Source organism: Oncorhynchus gorbuscha, linkage group LG02 (assembly GCF_021184085.1).
Source record: "Oncorhynchus gorbuscha isolate QuinsamMale2020 ecotype Even-year linkage group LG02, OgorEven_v1.0, whole genome shotgun sequence".
NCBI classification, from domain to species: domain Eukaryota; kingdom Metazoa; phylum Chordata; class Actinopteri; order Salmoniformes; family Salmonidae; genus Oncorhynchus; species Oncorhynchus gorbuscha.
The window spans coordinates 87,798,659-87,815,982 of NC_060174.1; the positions used below are offsets into that span (position 1 = coordinate 87,798,659).

Below are 17,324 nucleotides of genomic sequence, written 5' to 3' on the forward strand. Positions count from 1 at the left end.
GGTTGATTTGGAATTGGGCAGTAGGCGTAGTGCTCTGTATCTCCCCCTCTCTATTCAATTCCATCTGTGATAGTGCTTTTTTGGCAAGAAATACATGTGTAAAATGACCTAGCAAATGATATTGAGGAATCATTGCTGTATAATAACCCCCCTTCACCTCCCTCTCTCTTACCTCCAGTCCTGAGGGATGACTTCAGGCAGACACCCAGTGACGTTGTGGTGGCGGCAGGGGAGCCAGCTGTCATGGAGTGCATCCCCCCGCGGGGCCACCCGGAGCCCACCATCTCTTGGAAGAGGAACAACATGAAGGTCAACGACCACGACGAGAGAATCACCGTGAGTCCTTTCTGTCTGTCAATAGAAATATGCCTCTGTTGCATCCTTCAATAATTGTATTGTTGTGGCTATCCAAAAAAGACCTGCAGGCCTGCATATTTGTCTATCTATACCTGCAGTACCACTCAAAAGTTTGGACACACCTACTTATTGGATTTTTCTTTATTTTGACTATTTTCTACAATGCAGAATAATAGTGAAGACACCAAAACTATGAAATGTCACATATGGCATCATGTAGTAACAAAAAAGTGTTAAATAAAAAAAATATATTTTAGATTTTAGATTCTTCAAAGTAGCCACCCTTTGCCTTGATGACAGCTTTGCACACTCCTGGCATTCTCTCAACCAGCTTCACCTGAAATGACCTGAAATGCTTTTCCAAAAGTCTTGAATGAGTTCCCACATATGCTAAGCACTTGTTGACTGCTTTTCCTTCACTCTGCAGTCCAACTCATCCCGAACCATCTCAATTGGGTTGAAGTCGGGTGATTGTGGAGGCCAGGTGATCTGATACCGAACTCCATCACTCTCCTTCTTGGTCAAATAGCCCTTACACAGCCTGGATGTGTGTTGGGTCATTGTCCGCTGCAGAATTCTGTGGAAGCCATGCTGGTTAAGTGTCCCTTGAATTCTAAATAAATCACCAAGAGTGTCACCAGCAAAGCACCCCCACACCACCTCCTCCATGCTTCAGTGGGAACCACATATGTGGAGATCATCCGTTCACCTACTCTGCGTCTCACAAAAACACGGCGGTTGGAACCAAAAATCGCGCATTTGGACTCATCAGACCAAAGGACAGATTTCCACCAGTGTAATGTTCATTGCTCGTGTTTCTTTGCTCAAACTGTTTTTTTGGCCCAATCAAGCATCTTCTTCTTATTGTTGTGCTTTAGTAGTGGTTTCTTTGCAGCAATTCAACCATGAAGGCTTGATTCATGTAGTGTCCTCTGAACAGTTGATGTTGAGATGTCTACTTGAACTCTGTGAAGAATTTATTTGGGCTGCAATTTCTGAGGCTGGTAACTCTAATGAACATACCGTCTGCAGCAGAGGTAACTCTGGGTCTTCCCTTCCTGTGGCGGTCCTCATGAGAGCCAGTTTCATCATCATGGTTGAAATTTTCTGCATTGACTGACCTTGATGTCTTAAAGTAATGAGCTGTTCTTGCCATAATATGGACTTGGTTTTTTATCAAATAGGGCTATCTTCTGTATACCACCTCTGCCTTGTCACAACACAACTGATTGGCTCAAACGCATTAAAAACAAATGAAATTCCACAAATTAACTTGCATTCCAGGTGACTACCTCATGAAGCTGGTTGAGAGAATGCCAATATTTAGCAAAGGGTGGCCACTGAAGAATCTCAAATATAAAATATATTTTGATTTGTTTAACACTTTTTTGGTTGATTCCATATGTGTTATTTCATAGTTTTATGTCTTCACTATTATTCTACAATGTAGAAAATAGTCAAAGTAAAGAAAACCCCTTGAATGAGTAGGTGTGTCCAAACTTTTGACTGGTACTGTATATGCAGATAGACAGACGGACGGACAAAAAACACATTTAATTGAATCTATTTGAAGGTGTAATGACCAAAAACTGAACCCACCAGTACAATAGACCACCTCTCTGCTCTCTCTGAGGCCTAAAGCACTCAGATACACTACACACATAACACAAACTACAGTCACTTATCTGTATAGAAGGCTTTGGGTATATGTATTCCACATCTGTCTATGTGGAGGTTCTCGCAATGTCAAATACAACCACATGAATAAGAGGAATAGTCAGAGGGGGGATGGGAGAGAGACAGAGAGAGAGTGGAGTGGGGTGAGGTTGGAGAAAGAGAGAGGGACAGAAACAGAAAGAGATAGTGACAATTTGATGCTAGGGGTATGGAGAAAGAGAGATGAACAGACACAGATGCCTAAATGTGTTGGTTGCTTAATAAACAACATGATAGAGTGAATAGGCTTGGGGACATGACAAGCACATCACCATGCTTCCTTCCACCCTGCTGTGTCTTTTAAGGGGACTTAATTATTTAGTCTCTCTCTCTCTCTCTCTCTCTCTCTCTCTTAGATTCGAGGAGGCAAGCTGATGATTTCGAACACAAGGAAGAGCGACGCAGGCATGTTTGTGTGTGTGGGCACCAATATGGTGGGGGAAAGGGACAGCGACCCAGCAGAACTAGTGGTGTTTGGTGAGTGGAGTTTACATTCAGATGACCTTGCTTTGCTGGTTCTGTGTTTTCTCTGGTCCTCTCTATTTTCTACTGTGTATTTATCATATTTTCCCAACTTCTGTCACTCTCCAATCTTGTCCTCCTTTTCTTTTCCTCTCTATCTCTCTCACTGTACGTTGTTTTCTCTCTGACCATATCACTCTCTAACTCTCGGTCTGTCAGAGCGACCCATGTTCGTTAAGCGTCCTGTGAACCAGGTGGTGTTGGCTGATGACACGGTGGACTTCCTGTGTGAGGCCCATGGAGACCCCGCCCCCACCATCCGCTGGAGGAGAGAGGAAGGAGAGCTGCCCCGTGGCAGGTGAAGAGAGAGAGAGAGAGAGAGAGAGTCACCAGACATCATGTACAGTAGGATATCATTCTATATAATCACCCTGGTCTGTTGTTGCAGGTCAGATATCCGCAGTGACCACAGCCTGCGTCTGACCCAGGTTCGGGCTGAGGACGAGGGCACCTACACCTGTGTGTCTGAGAATAGCGTGGGCAAGGCAGAGGCATCGGGCAGCCTGCAGGTCCATGGTAAGACCAGGCACAACACACATGAATATGGGCATGAGTGACACACAGTTTCTTATGTAAAGCTGACAGGCAATTTCAATTTCAGCAGTATTTGACTCTATCAGTAATGACATAGGTCTCCTGCACTTTTTGACAATTTACTTTTGGAACCCTCCACACACACACATGCGTGTGCGCATACACCCACACAAGTAAAGACACAGGTGCACACACACGTACCAATAGGAGTTTATGGCATGGAATTGCATGGAGATTGTTCTGTGTGAATTATGGCAACATTATTTAGTTTGGAGAGTGCAGCTGCAATATTAATGGGGTATGCTAGTGTGTGTGTGTGTGTGTGTGTTATTTTTTAAAGTATAGCCATCAAACCGTAATACCTAGCCATAGCAGCGGTTGAGTTCAATTTAATTTAAATTCACTCAATTCAGAAGATGAATAGAAATTCTGTTCGAAATTTTAAAATGGCATTTATTTATTTATCACTTCCTGAATTGACTAAATTGACTCCAACCGGAACCTTACTACAACCCTCCAACCTGAGCCATACTACATAAAGCATAATCTAATGATGATACACTAAATCTTGGTTCACTGGACTGCACTGCCCATTAAATCAAGTCTCAACTCAACCCATCTCATTTTCATTCATCTCTTTGTTTTTTCTCACTGCTCAATTTTTCTCCATCTCTCCATTCCAGTGGGTCCATTCAGTAAGTACACCATTTCATCTTGTGTGTGTGTGTGTGTGTGTGTGTGTGTGTGTGTGTGCGTGTGCGTGTGCGTGTGCGTGCGTGTCGGGAGGAGGGCAAGGAATTATCTGATTCCATGTGGTTGTCATACAGATGTAGGATCTTAATTTGAGCCAGTTAAACCCCTCGTTTGCTTTTCTACTGTATGATTGGGGGAAAAGTCAATATTCATTAAGTCCCCCTGGCAGACCTGTCAAATCATACTCTGACAATACCATATGTACTGTATGTTGTTGTAGGTGTACAGAAAAGGCTAGCTTTACGTGCATCAATATCATGGACCAGTTTGATCCAATTGCATTTTTTGGCATTTTAATGTTTATGGTTGAGGTGTCAATGGCTGTTGCTGTATTTATAGTGCAGACTATCTATAGTACAGACCATTTTGTAGATGAACTCGAAGCTGATTGGATTGCTGACATTGAGCCACGACTTTCACATTCTTGTTCTGAAGGCATTCCAGCATTGCTTTGGCTGTAAGCTTGGGGTTATTGTCCTATTGGAACGTAAATCTCCACCCGAGTCAAAGGTAGTTTGCACTCTGAAGCAGGCTATCAAAGATTAGCCTGTTTTTGCTCCATTCATTGTTACCTCTATCCTTACCAGTCTCCCAGTCCCTGCCACTGAAAAACATCCCCATAACATGATGAGGCCACCGCCATGCTTCACGCTAGGGATGGTGTTAGACGGGTGATGAACTGTGCATGGTTTTCTCCAGGCATAGCACTTAGCATTCAGGCCAAAGGGTTACATATTTGTCCCATCAGAATCTTTTGCAAACTCCAGGAGTGTTTCATGCACCTTTTTCTCAGGAGTGGCTTTTTTCTGGCCACTCTCCAATAAAGCCCTAATTGGTGAAGTGCTGTAGAGACTGTTTTCCTTCTGTTGTTCTTCCATCTCAGCCAAGGTTGGTCATTGGGGGGCATCCCGAGTGGCGCAACCGTCTAAGGCATTGTACTGTTTGAGGCGTCACTACAGACCCGGGCTCGATCCCACAGCCGGACGTGACCGGTAGACCCATGAGGCGGCGCACAATTGGCCCAGCGTCATCTGGGTTTGGGGAGGAGTTGGCCAGCTGGGATTTCCATCGCTCTCCAGCGACTCCTTGTGGTGGGCTGGGTGCCTGCAGCTGACCTCGTTTGCCAGCTGGACGGTGTCTCCTCCGACACATTGGTGCTTCTGGATTAAGCGAGCAGTGCGGCTTGGCAGGGTGGTGTTTTGGAGGATGGATTGTCTCGACCTCCCCGCTCCCAAGTCTGTAGGGGAGTTGCAGCGGAGTAAATCAGCTACTTGCATATTACCTCAGTTTACTTGTTGAAATGATACAGGTGAGTTCAGTTATAGGGGCCCTATCTGGGATAGACAAACAATCTCAAATGATATTTTTTTTATCATGCCCGCAGCACGAATAAAATCATGACATAATCTCAATGTGCTATTTCCTAAACTGCCCTGTGTATTAGCATGACAATAGAGGGATAAATATGCCGGTGAGTGAGTGAGTGAGTGAGTGAGTGAGTGAGTGAGTGAGTGAGTGAGTGAGTGAGTGAGTGAGTGAGTGAGTGAGTGAGTGAGTGAGTGAGTGAGTGAGTGAGTGAGTGGGCGGATGGACCAGTAGCGATTTGGTCTGTTCTATCAGCATCTATTAACATAATTAAAAAAAAACATTTTTATAAATGTAAAAGCAAAACATCAGTATGCAATGATAAGTCCACTTTCATCTTCCAAATAAAATGTGGATAAAACATGTTGTGGACTTCAACATGCAAGGGTTTTCGTATAAACATCTGTTTCAATTGTTTTCTTTTGGGAAATATATTAACAGCGTTTGGGTGCGTTTTTAATTACAAGTGGGTCTACTCCAGCGCATGTGTATGTGTCTGTTGTCTGTCTGCGTCACTGTGTGACTGTGACAGCTGCCTGTCACTCTCTTCCCCTGAGGAGGCTCTCTCCGAGGACACGGCTGTGCTTTGTTACTGTGTCTGTGTGTCTGTGTGTGTGCATATGTAAGACAGCTTGAGAAGGAGAACTGACTGTTCTTGTGTGTATGTGTGTGTGTGTAAGATAGCTTGTTTGCATTTGTCTATTTGAGTTTGTGTATGAACATCACAAGAGCAATGACAAGCGCAGATGACTGCTCGACAGACTATTGTCTAATTCGCTCCACTATGTCCATCTGACTAATGCGGAAAAGGAGGGTGCAGAAAAAGATGAATCGGCCAAGGTTTGACATCAAAAGTCTGGGTGATGCCAGCAAATGACAACACCTGCAGACTGTTCTAAGTGCAGAACACTCTGGAGCATGCTCAAGTCCACCATCCTTAACGCAAGGACACCCTCGGCTATAAGACCAAAAAGCAGAAGGACTGGTTTGATGAGAATGACTCTGAAATTGAACAGCTCATTGAGAAACTTCTGTGCCTGGCAGAACGATATCAACTGCAGGGCCACAAGAGAAGCTCATGCCAGAGCGAAGGCAGTTGTCTAACACCAGGTGAAGGAACTAAAAAACAAATGATGGACAGAAAAGGCCCTGGAGATCCAGCAGCTGGCAGACACTGAAGAAATCCAGACACTTTGAGGAGCTCCTCAACAGAAGTACAACAGTTGAGATAGAGGTCAATGATCACGTCCCTCAGCGACCAACAAAGGATAAATACATGGGAGAACCACCTAGCCTGCAGGAGGTGAAAGATGCCATCAGGAAGAGGAGGAACAACAAAGCCAAGAAACCCTGAAGGAATACATACCGTACCAGTCAAAAGTTTGGAAACACCTACTCATTCAAGGGTATTTCTTTATTTTGACTATTTGCTACATTGTAGAATAATAGTGAAGACATCAAAGCTATGACATAACACATATGAAATCATGTAGTAACCAAAAAAGTGTTAAACAAATAAAAATGTATTTTATATTTGAAATTCTTCAAAGTAGCCACCCTTTGACTTGATGACACCTTTGCTAACTCTTAGCATTCTCTCAACCATTTCTTTCCTTTTTAATGCATTTTAGCCAATCAGTTGTGTTGTGAAGGAAGGGTTGGTATACAGAAGATAGCCCTATTTGGTAAAAGACCAAATCCATATTATGGAAAGAACAGCTCAAATAAGCAAAGAGAAACGACAGTCCATCATTACTTTAGAACATGGTCAGTCAATGCGGAACATTTCAAGAACTTTTAAATTTCTTCAAGTGTAGTCGCAAAAACCATCAAGCGCTCTGATGACACTGGCTCTCATTAGGACCGCCACAGGAAAGAAAGATCCAGAGGTATCTCTGCTGCAGAGGATAAGTACATTAGAGTTAACCTGTTGCGACGAGCAATCCCGTAATCGGGATCTTAAGTATAGCCTCAAGCTCATTAGCATAACGCAACGTTAACTATTCATGAAAATCGCAAATTAAATGAAATAAATGTATTGGATGTTTTCAATGAGGAGACTCGCAGTTAGATAGCAAATGTTCAGTTTTTCCAAAAATATTATTTGTGTAGGAGAAATCGCTCCGTTTTGTTCATCACGTTTGGCTAAGAAAAAAAAACGTATCCGGGAGTGTAATTATAGCCTCAAGCTCATTACCATAACGCAACGTTAACTATTCATGAAAATCGCAAATGAAATGAATATATTGGCTCTCAAGCTTAGACTTTTGTTAACAACACTTATCTCAGATTTTCAAAATATGCTTTTCAACCATAGCAAAACAAGCATTTGTGTAAGAGTATTGATAGCTAGCATAGCATTAAGCTTAGCATTTAGCAGGCAACATTTTCACAAAAACAAGAAAAGCATTAAAATAAAATCATTTACCTTTGAAGAACTTGGGATGTTTTCAATAAAGAGACTCTCAGTTAGATAGCTAATGTTCAGTTTTTCCAAAAAGATTATTTGTGTAGGAGAAATCTCTCCGTTTTGTCCATCACGTTTGGCTGAGAAAAAAACGAAAATTCAGTCATTAAAACATGAACTTTTTTCCAAATTAACTCCATAATATCGACAGAAACATGGCAAACGTTGTTTAGAATCAATCCTCAAGGTGTTTTTCACATATCTATTCGATGATAAGTCACTCGTGGCAGTTTAGTTTCTCCTCTCTTCAAAATGGAAACATGCACGGACCTGGAGATTACGCAATAGTTTCGACGGAGGACACCGAGCGGACACCTGGTAAATGTAGTCTCTTATGGTCAATCTTCCAATAATATGCCTACAAATACGTCACAATGCTGCAGACGCCTTGGGGAAACGACAGAAAGTGTAGGCCCATTCCTTGCGTATTCAAAGCCATATAAGGAGACATTGGAACAAAGCGCCTCCAAAATCTGGGGCATTTCCTGTTTGAAATTTCATCTTGGTTTCGCCTGTAGCATCAGTTCTGTGGCACTCACAGATAATTTCCTCGCAGATTTGGAAACGTCAGAGTGTTGTCTTTCCAAAGCTGTCAATTATATGCATAGTCAAGCATCTTTTCGTGACAAAATATCTTGTTTAAAACGGGAACGTTTTTCATCCAAAAAATGTAATAGCGCCCCCTAATGCATAACTGGTTAACTGCAGCCCAGATTGCATCCCAAATAAATACTTCACAAAGTTCAAGTAACAGACACATCTCAACATCAACTGTTCAGAGGAGACTGCATGAATCAAGCCTTCATGGTCGAATTGCTGCAAAGAAGCTACTACTAAAGGACACCAATAAGAAAGAATCAAGAACAATGAACATTAGACTGGTGGAAATCTGTCCTGAGTCCAAATTAGACATTTTTTGTTCCAACCACCTTGTCTTTGTGAGACGCAGAGTAGGTGAACAGATGATCTCTGCATGTGTAGTTTCCACCAGGAAGTATGGAGGAGGAAGTTTGATGGTGTATTGCTGGTGACACTGTCTGTGATTTATTTAGAATTAAAGGCACACTTAACCAGCTTGGCTACCACAGCATTCCGCAGTGATACGCCATTGCATCTGGTTTGCACTTAGTGGAACTATCATTTGATTTTCAACAGGACAATGACCCAAAACACACCTCCAGGCTGCGTAAAGGGCTATTTGACCAAGGAGAGTGATGGAGTGCTGTATCAGATGACCTGGCCTCCACAATCACCCGACCTCAACCCAACTGAGATGGTCCGGGATGAGTTGGACCGCAGAGTGAAGGAAAAGCAGCCAACAAGTGCTCAGCAAATGTGGGAACTCCTTCAAGACCTTTGGAAAAGCATTCCTCATGAAGCTGGCTGAGAGAATGCCAAGGGTGCAAAGCTATCATCAAGGCAAAGGGTGGCTACTTTTAAGAATTTTAAATATAAAATTATAAGATAAAAGGTAAAGAATGGATTTTCAGAAATATATCAATATTAGGATGAGCAATGTTGGAGTCTGGAGTATACAGTGCCTTGCGAAAGTATTCGGCCCCCTTGAACTTTGCAACCTTTTGCCACATTTCAGGCTTCAAACATAAAGATATAAAATTGTATTTTTTTTGTGAAGAATCAACAACAAGTGGGACACAACAAACATCAAAAACTGAAAAATTGGGCGTGCAAAATGATTCAGCCCCCTTAAGTTAATACTTTGTAGTGCCACCTTTTGCTGTGATTACAGCTGTAAGTCGCTTGGGGTATGTCTCTATCAATTTTGCACATCGAGAGACTGAAATTGTTTCCCATTCCTCCTTGCAAAACAGCTCGAGCTCAGTGAGGTTGGATGGAGAGCATTTGTGAACAGCAGTATTCAGTTCTTTCCACAGATTCTCGATTGGATTCAGGTCTGGATTTTGACTTGGCCATTCTAACACCTGGATATGTTTATTTTTTAACCATTCCATTGTAGATTTTGCTTTATATTTTAGATCAATGTCTTGTTGGAATACAAATCTCCGTCCCAGTCTCAGGTCTTTTGCAGACTCCATCAGGTTTTCTTCCAGAATGGTCCTGTATTTGGCTCCATCCATCAACCCATCAATTTTAACCATCTTCCCTGTCCCTGCTGAAGAAAAGCAGGCCCAAACCATGATGCTGCCACCACCATGTTTGACAGTGGGGATGGTGTGTTCAGGGTGATGAGCTGTGTTGCTTTTATGCCAAACATAACTGTAATGAATTTCCTCCTCTTCTTCTGAAGAGGAGAGGCGAAACGGATCAGAGGACCAATACGCGGCGTGGTAAGTGTCCATGGTTCTTTTTACTACGTTAAGGTACACATGAACAACTGACTACAAAAAAACAATAAATGTGAAAACTCAAAACAGTCCTATCTGGTGCAATCACAGAGATAGGAACAATCACCCACAAACACACAGTGAAACCCAGGCTACCTAAGTATGATTCTCAATCAGAGACAACTAATGACACCTGCCTCTGATTGAGAACCATACTAGGCCGAAACATAGAAATTCCCAAAACCTAGAAAAACAAACATAGACTGCCCACCCAACTCACGCTCTGACCATACTAACTAAATACAAAACACAGGAAATAAAGGTCAGAACGTGTCAATAACGTTTTAATATTGTTGCCAAAAAGTTACATTTTGGTTTCATCTGACCAGAGCACCTTCTTCCACATGTTTGGTGTGTCTCCCCATGGCTTGTGGCAAACTTTAAACTACACTTTTTATGGATATCTTCAAGAAATGGCTTTCTTCTTGCCACTCTTCCATAAAGGCCAGATTTGTGCAATATACAACTGATTGTTGTCCTATGGACAGTCTCCCACCTCAGCTGTAGATCTCTGCAGTTCATCCAGAGTGATCATGGGCCTCTTGGCTGCGTCTCTGATCAGTCTTCTCCTTGTATGAGCTGAAAGTTTAGAGGGACGGCCAGGTCTTGGTAGATTTGCAGTGGTCTGATACTCCTTCCATTTCAATATTATCGCTTGCACAGTGCTCCTTGGGATGTTTAAAGCTTGGGAAATCTTTTTGTATCCAAATCCGGCTTTAAACTTCTTCACAACAGTATCTCGGACCTGCCTGGTGTGTTCCTTGTTCTTCATGATGCCCTCTGCGCTTTTAACGGACCTCTGAGACTATCACAGTGCAGGTGCATTGATACGGAGACTTAATTACACACAGGTGGATTGTATTTATCATCATTAGTCATTTAGGTCAACATTGGATCATTCAGAGATCCTCACTGAACTTCTGGAGAGAGTTTGCTGCACTGAAAGTAAAGGGGCTGAATAATTTTGCACGCCCAATTTTTCAGTTTTTGATTTGTTAAAAAAGTTTGAAATATCCAATAAATGTTGTTCCACTTCATGATTGTGTCCCACTTGTTGTTGATTCTTCACAAAAAAAATACAATTTTATATCTTTATGTTTGAAGCCTGAAATGTGGCAAAAGGTCGCAAAGTTCAAGGGGGCCGAATACTTTCGCAAGACACTGTATATACAGTATATTGAAGTCGGAAGTTTACATACACTTAGGTTAGAGTCATTAAAACTAGTATTTCAACCACTCCACAAATGTATTTTTAACAAACTATAGTTTTGGCAAGTCGGTTAGGGATATCTACTTTTTGCATGAAACAAATATTTTTTCCAACAATTGTTAACAGACAGATTATTTCACTTATAATTCACTGTATCTCAATTCCAGTTGGACAGAAGTTTACATACACTAAGTTGACTGTCCCATTAAACAGCATGGCTTTAGAAGCTTCTGACAGGCTAATTGACAGAATTTGAGTCAATTGGAGGTGTACCTGTGGATGTATTTCAAGGCCTACCTTCAAACTCAGTGCCTCTTTGCTTGACATCATGGGAAAATCCAAGACCAAGACCTCAGAAAATAAATTGTAGACCTCCACAAGTCTGGTTCATCCTTGGGAGCAATTTCCAAACGCCTGACGGTACAACGTTCATCTGTACAAACAATAGTATGCAAATATTAACACCATGGGACCACGCAGCCGTCATACCCCTCAGGAAGGAGACGCGTTCTGTCTCCTAGAGATGAACATACTTTGGTGCGAAAAGTGCAAATAAATTCCCTAACAACAGCAAAGAACCTTGTGAAGATGCTGGAGGAAACTGGTACAAAAGTATCTATATCCATAGTAAAACGAGTCCTATATTGACATAACCTGAAAGGCCACTCAGCAAGGAAGAAGCCACTGCTCCAAAACGGCCATAAAAAAGCCAGACTACGGTTTGCAACTGCACATGGGGAGAAAGATCGTAGTTTTTGGAGAAATGTCCTCGGTCTGATGAAACAAAAATATAACTGTTTGGTCATAATGACCATCGTTATCTTTGGAGGAAAAAGGGGAAGGCTTGCAAGCAGAAGAACACCATCCCAACCGTGAAGCACAGGGGTGGCAGCATCATGTTGTTGGGGTGCGTTGCTGCAGGAGGGACTTGTGCACTTTACAAAATAGATTGCATCATGAGGAGGGAAGTTTTGTGGATATATTGAAGCAACATCTCAAGACATCAGTCAGGAAGTTAAAGTTTGGTCGCAAATTGGTCTTCCAAATGGACAATGACCCCAAGCATACTTCCAAAGTTGTGGCAAAACGGCTTAAAGACACGAATGCCAAGGTATTGGAGTGGCCATCACAAAGCCCTAACCTCAATCCTATAAAAAATGTGTGTGCAGAACTGAAAAAGCGTGTGCGAGCAAGGAGGCTTACAAACCTGACTCAGTTACACGAGCTCTGTCAGGAGGAATGGGATAAAATTCACCCAACTTATTGTGGGAAATTTGTGGAAGGCTACCCGAAACATTTGACCCAAGTTAAACAATTTAAAGGCAATGCTACCAAATACTAAGAGAGTGTATGTAATCTTCTGACCCACTGGGAATGTGATGAAAGAAATAAATGCTGAAAGAAATAATTCTCTCTACTATTATTCTGACATTTCACATTCTTAAAATAAAGTGGTGATCATAACTGGCCTAAGACAGAGAATTTTTCTAGGATTAAATGTCAGGAATTGTGGAAAAACTGAGTTCAAATGTAGTTGGCTAAGGTGTATGTTAACTTCCGACTTCAACTGTACATGTACTCTAAACAGAGTAGATAGGGGCGGCAGGTAGCCCAGTGGTTAGAGCATTATGCCAGTAACTGTATATGTGTGATTGGATTTTTTTCTACCTTCACTACCTCGGGGCGGCCCGGCCTAGGTCCAGGACCCAGTTGCACAGGGCGGGGTTCAGCCCTACTGCCCCGAACATAATGATGAGCTTCACTATGGTGTTGAAGGCTGAGCTGTAGTCAATGAACAGCATTCTTACATACAGTGGGGCAAAAAAGTATTTAGTCAGCCACCAATTGTGCAAGTTCTCCCTCTTAAAAATATGAGAGAGGCCTGTAATTTTCATCATAGGTACACTTCAACTATGACAGACAAAATGAGATTTTTTTTCTCCAGAAAATCACATTGTATGAAGAAACTAATGTAAGCATTAGTTTCTTAAAACGTGTAGTCGGCGGAAGGCATTTCTTATTTCTTCCTTATGACACATCTTATACGTTTTGTCAATTCTGGTGTTATGTATATTTTAGATCCACCATTACAGTGTGTTCCCCAATGTGCTATCCCATGTGAGAACATTAAATCTTCTCAATTTTTCCTGCCTCTGAAGCTCAGTGCGGTAGCGCTGTGCCCTTTATGGCTAATTATTTATTGTAGCCATAGGCGATGTGTGAGTGAATGTCTCTTCAAATCAAGCATCGCCATTGTTATTCTCAAGATGGAGCTTTGGCGGGGAAAAAGACCCAGTTAAAAAAAAACACTACAACTAGCTGGGTTTGTGCTTAGTCAAGTTGTCTTAATCAAACCCCTTGTCTAGTGTGGACTGGATTTGTTTTGTTGGTATTGTTGTCGATATATATATTTTTTATTTTATTTATTAACTAGGCAAGTCCGTTAAGAACAAATTATTATTTTCAATGACGGTCTAGGAACACTGGGTTAACTGCCTTGTTCAGGGGCAGAACGACAGATTTGTATCTTGTCAGCTCGGGGATTGGATCTTGCAACCTTTCGGTTACTAGTACAACACTCTAACCACTAGGCTACGCTGCCGCCACATACAAGTGTGTTGTCTTTGTGTGTGTGCGCACAAGCCTAGGGTGAGGTAGCATAAGATGTGGTTATTACGCTGCATTTCTGCGCTACTTCAGTGCTTTCATCAACCGTGACAATGGGATTTAATCAATAGGAGCGCATGCTCCAGAGATAGCTACGTAGACAGAAAAGAGGGATACATAGATTGTTGTTCTCTGGTGTTAATTTAGTTTGCTAGCTAGCTAGCTCTTCTGCCCCACAGCCCCTAGCTCAAATGACAGACAGTAGGGGATGTGTTTCAGATTTTAACTTGTTGACCTTTGGGGTCAGCATGTGGAGCCTCATTTGACCCCTGAACACGACACTCAGCGACCTCTACCCGGGGTCTATTTTGCGGGTGATTTATCCGGTTGTTGACATGCCGACACACTTCAGAAATAGAGCAACCATCCTGAAATAAACACACCTCCAATGTGAAAATACTCACAGGGCAGTTAGCTGAAGGTGGTAGCTTTTCTGTTAGACTAACTGCTCTAGGTGGGTCGATAATGATTGCTGGGGTCTGGCTCCACTATTGGTTTGATGAATTGAAAGGAAATGAAAGAGGAGATAAATAGGATGCAACCCAAAGGCACTATTAATGTGCTCTGTCAGGACCTGTCTCTAACTCTCTTTTCCTTTCTCTCTTTCTGCCTCTCACTGCAACTCACTCGCTCTACCCCCTCTCCTTCTCTCTACCCATATTCCTCTCTACCCCTCCTTCTCTTTACCCCCTGGCCTTCATCTCTGTCTGCGCTCTAATTGAGAGTGAAATAAGAGAGGTGGATCAGCCAGAGAGATGAGAAATCAATTAGGCACTGCAAGGCCAAAGGTGACATCATTACACAATCAGTCCCTCTGCAATAATAGACAATAAATAGCTGGTTGTGTGATCAATAGCAATCAAGAAGCTGTGTGTGTGTGTGTGTGTGTGTGTGTGTGTGTGTGTGTGTGTGTGTGTGTGTGTGTGTGTGTGTGTGTGTGTGTGTGTGTGTGTGTGTGTGTGTGTGTGTGTGTGTGTGTGTGTGTGTGTGTGTGTGTGTGTGTGTGTGTGTGTGTGAGAGATTATGAGGATGAAGGTGACATCATTACACAATCAGTCCCTCTGCAATAATAGACAATAGCTGGTTGTGTGATCAATAGCAATCAAGAAGGTGTGTGTGTGTGTGTGTGTGTGTGTGTGTGTGTGTGTGTGTGTGTGTGTGTGTGTGTGTGTGTGTGTGTGTGTGTGTGTGTGTGTGTGTGTGTGTGTGTGTGTGTGTGTGTGTGTGTGTGTGTGTGAGAGAGAGAGATTATGAGGATGAAGTCTCATTCTCCTCACCCCCATTGTATTATTTTCCTCCTTCAAAGACATCTGAATACAAGGTTCTAGATCAAGAAGTGACCTCCAAATCTCCAGATGTGTGCCCCAGTTTAAGGTGTACATGACTGGGTAGGATAGAGAGGGAGGGTGGGCTCCTCTATATGCACCACTGAGCATGTAGAAAGCCAAAGAACCCTAAATTATGTAAGTGCTAGATTGGTAGAGTTGTCAAAGTTGTGGTCTGTATTTTATTCACTCTAAACAGAGGTGTGTGTGTGTGTGAGCACAACGTGCTCTGGTGGGCCTCTAAGCATTCCACACATGCACAGTGTCAATGGTGACAGCTTGGTGGACACACACACCGCTTGCAGACACACTCACAAGAAGACAGGATAGCAAGTGCACACCAAACACAGGCATGCACACACACACGTGCACACACAAAGAAACACAGCATGAACATATTCTGGATGTCCTAACATACTCTTCCCTCTCTCTGCAGTGCCCCCTCAGATTGTGGTTCGGCCCCGGGACCAGATCACAGCCCAGGGTCGCACAGTAAACTTCCTCTGTGGAACCAAGGGCAACCCTCCACCTGCCGTGTTCTGGCAGAAAGAAGGCAGCCAGGTAAGGCACCCACCATAGAATACTGTATCAGGTCAACACAGTTGTTCTGTATACACCAATATGACCACTTCACTGTGGAAACTGATGTTCAGTCAGTGTGGTTCTGGCACAAAATGGCTGCCATGTCAATGGCAGGCCATTGGTCGAAAATGGGTCATTGATGAAAGAGGACAGAGGAGGCTGACATGAATTGTGCAGAGCATCAGACGGGCTACAGTTAGTCAACTAACAGTACAATACAACATTGGTGACCAATTAAAGAATTGGAGTTTACACTACCATTCAAAAGTTTGGGGTCACTTAAAATGTCCTTGTTTTTAAAATAAAAATAAGTAAAATTGTCCATTAAAATAACATCAAATTGATCAGAAATACAGTGTAGACATTATTAAATTTGTAAATAGTACCCACAAAACACCAGTCTCAACGTCAACAGTGAAGAGACGATTCCGGAAGGCTGGCCTTCTAGGCAGTTGCAAAGAAAAAGTAAAAAAAGAAAGATTAAGATGGGCAAAAGAACACAGGCATTGGACAGAGGAACTCTGCCTAGAAGGCCAGTATCCCATAGTCGCTTCTTCACTGTTCACTGACGTTGAGACTGATGTTTTGCGGGTACTATTTAATGAAGCTGCCAGTTGAGGACTTGTGTGTTATGCAGGTGAGTGAGGACCCAAAAGCGACTTAACAGAAACTGAGTTTATTAAAGTCCGAACAGAGATAACATAATCCTCAATCCTTTACAGGAAATGTCCAAAACGGGGAAAACAGAAATCCTCTAGTTGTTGAGGGGAATTGCAGGATAAGCGGCAACAGACTGCAGATCCCTTCGGGTAGGCGCGGGCCGTAGCGGACAAAGACACCTGCTCACACACAGCATCTGATGATAAGGCAAAACACGACAGGACGGAACAAGAACACAGCAAACAGCAAACAAGAATCCGACAAGGACAGAGGCAGAAACCGAGAGAGAAATAGAGACCTAATCAGAGGGCATCATAGGGGACAGGTGTGAGAGAGTAAACGAGGTCGTTAGGAGAATGAGGAACAGCTGGGAGCAGGAACGGAATGATAGAGAGAGAGAGGGAAAGAAACCTAATAAGACCAGCAGGGGGAAACGAATAGAAGAGAAAGCACAGGGACAAGACATGACAATATATGACAATACATGACATTGTGAGGTGTCTGTTTCTCAAACTAGACACTCTAATGTACTTGTCCTCCTAATCAGTTGTGCACTAGGGCCTCCCACTCCTCTTTCTATTCTGGTTAGAGCCCGTTTGCTCTGTTCTGTGAAGGGAGTAGTACACGGCATTGTACCAGATCTTCAGTTTCTTGGCAATTGCGCACATGGAATAGCGTTCATTTCTCAGAACAAGAATAGACTGACGAGTTTCAGAAGAAAGTGCTTTGTTTTTGGCCATTTTGAGCCTGTAATCGAACCTACAAATGCTGATTCTCCAGATACTCTATTAGTCTAAAGA

At 42.7% G+C, this 17,324-nt stretch overlaps 1 protein-coding gene across 4 annotated transcripts in view; it reads left to right on the top strand.

Moving 5' to 3' along the window:
* Nucleotides 1-17,324, top strand: part of LOC124012193 (roundabout homolog 3-like) — a 243,259-nt gene that overhangs the window by 178,361 nt on the left and 47,574 nt on the right. For 2 of the 4 annotated variants that reach the window (XR_006834681.1, XR_006834682.1), the window contains exons 3-8: nucleotides 179-336; nucleotides 2,430-2,550; nucleotides 2,755-2,893; nucleotides 2,984-3,111; nucleotides 3,813-3,824; nucleotides 15,719-15,843. Coding sequence is in view for 1 of the 4 variants with exons in the window: in XM_046325684.1 (XP_046181640.1) it covers nucleotides 179-336; nucleotides 2,430-2,550; nucleotides 2,755-2,893; nucleotides 2,984-3,111; nucleotides 15,719-15,843 (671 nt within the window). In the remaining 3 variants the exon portion in view is untranslated. The remainder of the gene's footprint in view (nucleotides 1-178; nucleotides 337-2,429; nucleotides 2,551-2,754; nucleotides 2,894-2,983; nucleotides 3,112-3,812; nucleotides 3,825-15,718; nucleotides 15,844-17,324) is intronic. The other 2 variants (XR_006834680.1, XM_046325684.1) reach the window with 1 other exon arrangement.